We start from the raw sequence: 3,754 nt of genomic DNA, 5'->3' as shown, positions 1-3,754 counted from the left end.
TACGACTACTACTACTACTACTACAATGTACTACTACTTCATATTCAAGGGCATAATTAGTTTCAGCATAATATTATGCAGATTACTATATCTCGACTAATTATAGCAAACAAAATTGCCTACAAATCTTTACAGCACTCCGAATGATTTTACCCCATTTTGTCTCTCTGGCAAAGATTTGAGTTATCCTCTGAAGTTTTTTGTCTTGTATCTCTTGCTGGTATTGTGTGACAACATAGTGATGTTTATCAAAAGAAGATAGTGATAAATGATTTTAGGTCATATTTACTCAGGGTAGCCCCTTCAATGTTGGCCCAAGTCTGCGAGAGTGTGCAGTGCAACCACTTCTAATATCCCAGTTATTTTGAACACCCCTTTTCACACTAGTCAGAAGAGATGTTGAAAGATTCAACATACCTGTACACTGGTCAGTCTTTGTGGAGTAGCCTGGCATGTATCCTGCTTCTCCATAATGGATTGAATATAGCAAAGTGAGAACTGCTGGAATCCCACAATATTACATATATAAATCATTGCATCTTATTTGATAGGGTGGATCTGCGAAACTGCATATTTTGTGATCTTCAACTGAAATTGAGAGGCAGATGAATCAAACTTCTTGATTTTATATTGCAACAGCTGGGACAGAACGGCTACTTGGCCGATGCCGTGATGACGAAAGGAATTCTTGCTCAGCAAGGGACACAGGAAAAAGTTGATGTGAGTACATTTCTTTTATATAATCTCACCAACAATGCTGAAGCTATCAGGTATGAGTTTCTTCAATTTGTCTCCGTCTTCAAAAGAAATTTGGTACGATCACAAGGGCTGATCTGTTAAGTAACAGACATGTCGGACTGGTTCCTTTTTTCTGACCTGTTGGAAAAAAGGAACCTGTCATCTACTGCTAGAACCATCTAGCAGTAGATGACAAGTTTTCGAGTCCCACTGGTTCCTTTTTTCCAACATGTCTGTTAATTTACAGATCAGCAGTTGTGATCTTAACAAATTTCCTTTGTAGAGGGAGACAAATTGAAGAAGCTCATACCTGAACCTTCACCCCTCTGAATAATATCTTGTTTTCAATGCTGAAGCTATTTTTTTTTTTACTTTTCTGCCTGTTGATCACAAGTTCCTGTCCTTTGTTAATCATCCAAATACTCAAGATTAATGAAACTAAACTAATGAAATGTCATCAAATTAGGAGTCAAGATTGAGTATCACACCAAAAAACTATTTGCATTATCTTGATAAATTGAGTTCATGGATGAGGACCATTAGAAAACTACCTGGTACTTGAGTAACACTAAGATTGTTATCGTGTTCAGGAGTCAAGAGGTGACATTTCAAATTCTAAACCTGTATTTAATTCACTAACACCAGAAATGTTTTCATCATAGTGACTCTATGCTGTTAAGTGAAACATGTGCACTGCTGAATATGTATACATACAAATCAGACCAAATTTTCACTATACAAAGCACATATTACAACCAAGATTTCGTAACGAAGTCGTCTTTATTCTAGCATTGCCTTCATGGCTGCTCTGTGTTTACCTTTGTCTTGATTTCTGTAGCTTTTTAAGGAAGCCAAGGATCGCTGCATCCAGGCGTATGGTGAATACAGCGTGCTGGGCGCTCGCATCTATTGCAACATGGGTATCATGTTTGAGGACGACCGAAAGTACACTGAAGCTTACGAATGCTTTGTGAAGTGGGCAGAGATCTCTCACGAGGTAGGTGGTGTAGAAATGTATATGGACAGATTGCTGTCAATAGACGCATTCACACACATTGAAAGAGTGAGATTCAAATCACGATTCAAATCTCGCTTTGTGGTGCTCTGGTTCACACATTCACAAGCAAGTAAAAAACTGCGTTCCAGATCACACCGGTTCATCATGAAGAAAAATCATGACACATGAATTGCACTGGTTTAAGTGAGGTCAAACTGCGCATGGGTAAGTCTGAGAGTTTGACCTAACTTTGACCCGAATGTCTGGCACACCTGGCATTATGGGATTTTAAAAAATCGGTGCAGTTTGCACAGCATTCATTCACATTTGCACTGCAAATAATATTGAGAAAAAAAGTGTCACTATTTCAGAAACGTTACACTTTCAGTGGTGCACAGGTCGCACTTTGAATTTCACTAATAGTCCGGATTATTATGTCCTCATACATAAAACAACCTGTTTTTGCATCATGGTTCACATGACTACCCAAATAATTGTAACTGTCAGGGGCTGTGTGAATGGGTCTATTTAGAAAGATTCTCCTCCCCATCCCACCACCACTATCTTTTTGTGTCCAGATAAAGAGTGAAGTGTCCTCTTTTGCTTCTTCCCTTTTGGATTATGATAAGGCATTTTAATTAGATCCAAACTGGTGGACTATCAGTTTACAAGCATCATACTTAAGGGTTTCCAAACCTTCAGCGAGCTTTCTGGTCGTGAAAATTGTCAAAAGTTTGCTGTCGCTCCATTTAGTTAGTTTGCTGTAAATTCAAAAACATGGATGTTTCACAGTGGCAAGTGATCCACTGAACTTGCTTTGAGAAACTTGGGAGACACACCATAGATCACATTTAGCAATATTATCACACTGTCAATATTATCACACTGTCAGGCATCCCTCAGAAAAACAACAACTTCCAATTCTTTGTGACCAAGTAAATAATATTCAACATGATCTTTTTTGATCTACATTTCATATGATCTTTTGTGCATATCTGTTGCTGTAGTATGGAAAGAGCTTGAAAACTTGAGGGGGCTATCATTAAGTGAAATGATTGCAAGTTTTTACTTGTCCATGGAGTGATGTCCAATTGAGATTGTAAGTTAAAGTGTGTAACAAAGTAAACATGTTGTCTTTCATGAATTGCTACTGTGTACTGAGATGATAGTGGCTGTTCAGTTTTCTGTGAACACTGGTTTAAATTGTCTCCCCATGATGTCTGAACACACATAGCTTTCTTTTGTAGATAGCAAGGTATTACCTTGTAAGTCTAGATTTGAACTGAAATTATGTCTATCTTCATCATAACCCTTCCCTAGCATCAATTCCTTTATAGACAAGAAGAAGTTTTCAGAGAGATGTGATTTCACATATTTCTATAAGTTTAACACCATTTGTTTTGTAATCCTTCCAGGTGTTTGGCGTGCACCATCCGAAAACCAAACGAGCCGTGGACACCCTGGAAGAACCACGCTACAGCGCCATTGCCCGGCAGGTAGCAGCAGCTGAGAAGAATTGAAACCAACCTCTTCCAGCCAACCATGCCCCCTTCACCAACTTCAGCTGGCAGTGTCCCTTTAGTCCTTCCTGTTTGACTTGTTTTGTCATTTAGATACAGCAGAACCTTGTTACATAGAGATGCTGATATAACAAAACTCTTTTATAACAGTGTGATTTTGCGGGTCCAACTCTTCACATTCTTATGTTTTTGTTTTGTTTTGTTTTGTTTGTTTGTTTGTTTTTTTTTTTTTTTGGGGGGGGGGTTGTTTTGTACCCTGACGTAATGAGAAGCTTAAAGGCACATAGACCCAGTGGTTTAGTCGAATGCGTACATGGGCGAATGGCGCAAGTTTCCTACAGAGACCTATCGTCGCTGGGGTGACAAGACATCGTATCTACAAAATGTCAAATGTTCAGGAGAGCAAAAAAACATGGCAGCCAAAGCACTGTATCCAATGGGATAGACATTCCTTTGACATGCTGTGGTGGCTTCATTTTTTGGGTAAGACATCTAGGAT

General features: G+C 38.8%; 1 protein-coding gene across 1 annotated transcript in view; it reads left to right on the top strand.

The window, feature by feature from the left end:
• LOC139717465 (telomerase protein component 1-like) overlaps window positions 1-3,255 on the top strand; it is a 27,635-nt gene extending 24,380 nt beyond the window's left edge. The window contains exons 21-23 of the mRNA XM_071628973.1: window positions 640-720; window positions 1,577-1,735; window positions 3,151-3,255. Coding sequence (XP_071485074.1) covers window positions 640-720; window positions 1,577-1,735; window positions 3,151-3,255 — 345 coding nt within the window. The remainder of the gene's footprint in view (window positions 1-639; window positions 721-1,576; window positions 1,736-3,150) is intronic.
• The last annotated feature ends 499 nt before the right edge of the window (window positions 3,256-3,754 follow it).

This window comes from Diadema antillarum, unplaced genomic scaffold (genome assembly GCF_040938485.1).
Source record: "Diadema antillarum isolate AM-2024a unplaced genomic scaffold, OU_Dant_1.0 scf00000075, whole genome shotgun sequence".
NCBI classification, from domain to species: domain Eukaryota; kingdom Metazoa; phylum Echinodermata; class Echinoidea; order Diadematoida; family Diadematidae; genus Diadema; species Diadema antillarum.
The sequence above is the reverse complement of the archived record's forward strand: the minus strand, read 5'-3'. Positions and strand labels throughout refer to the sequence as shown.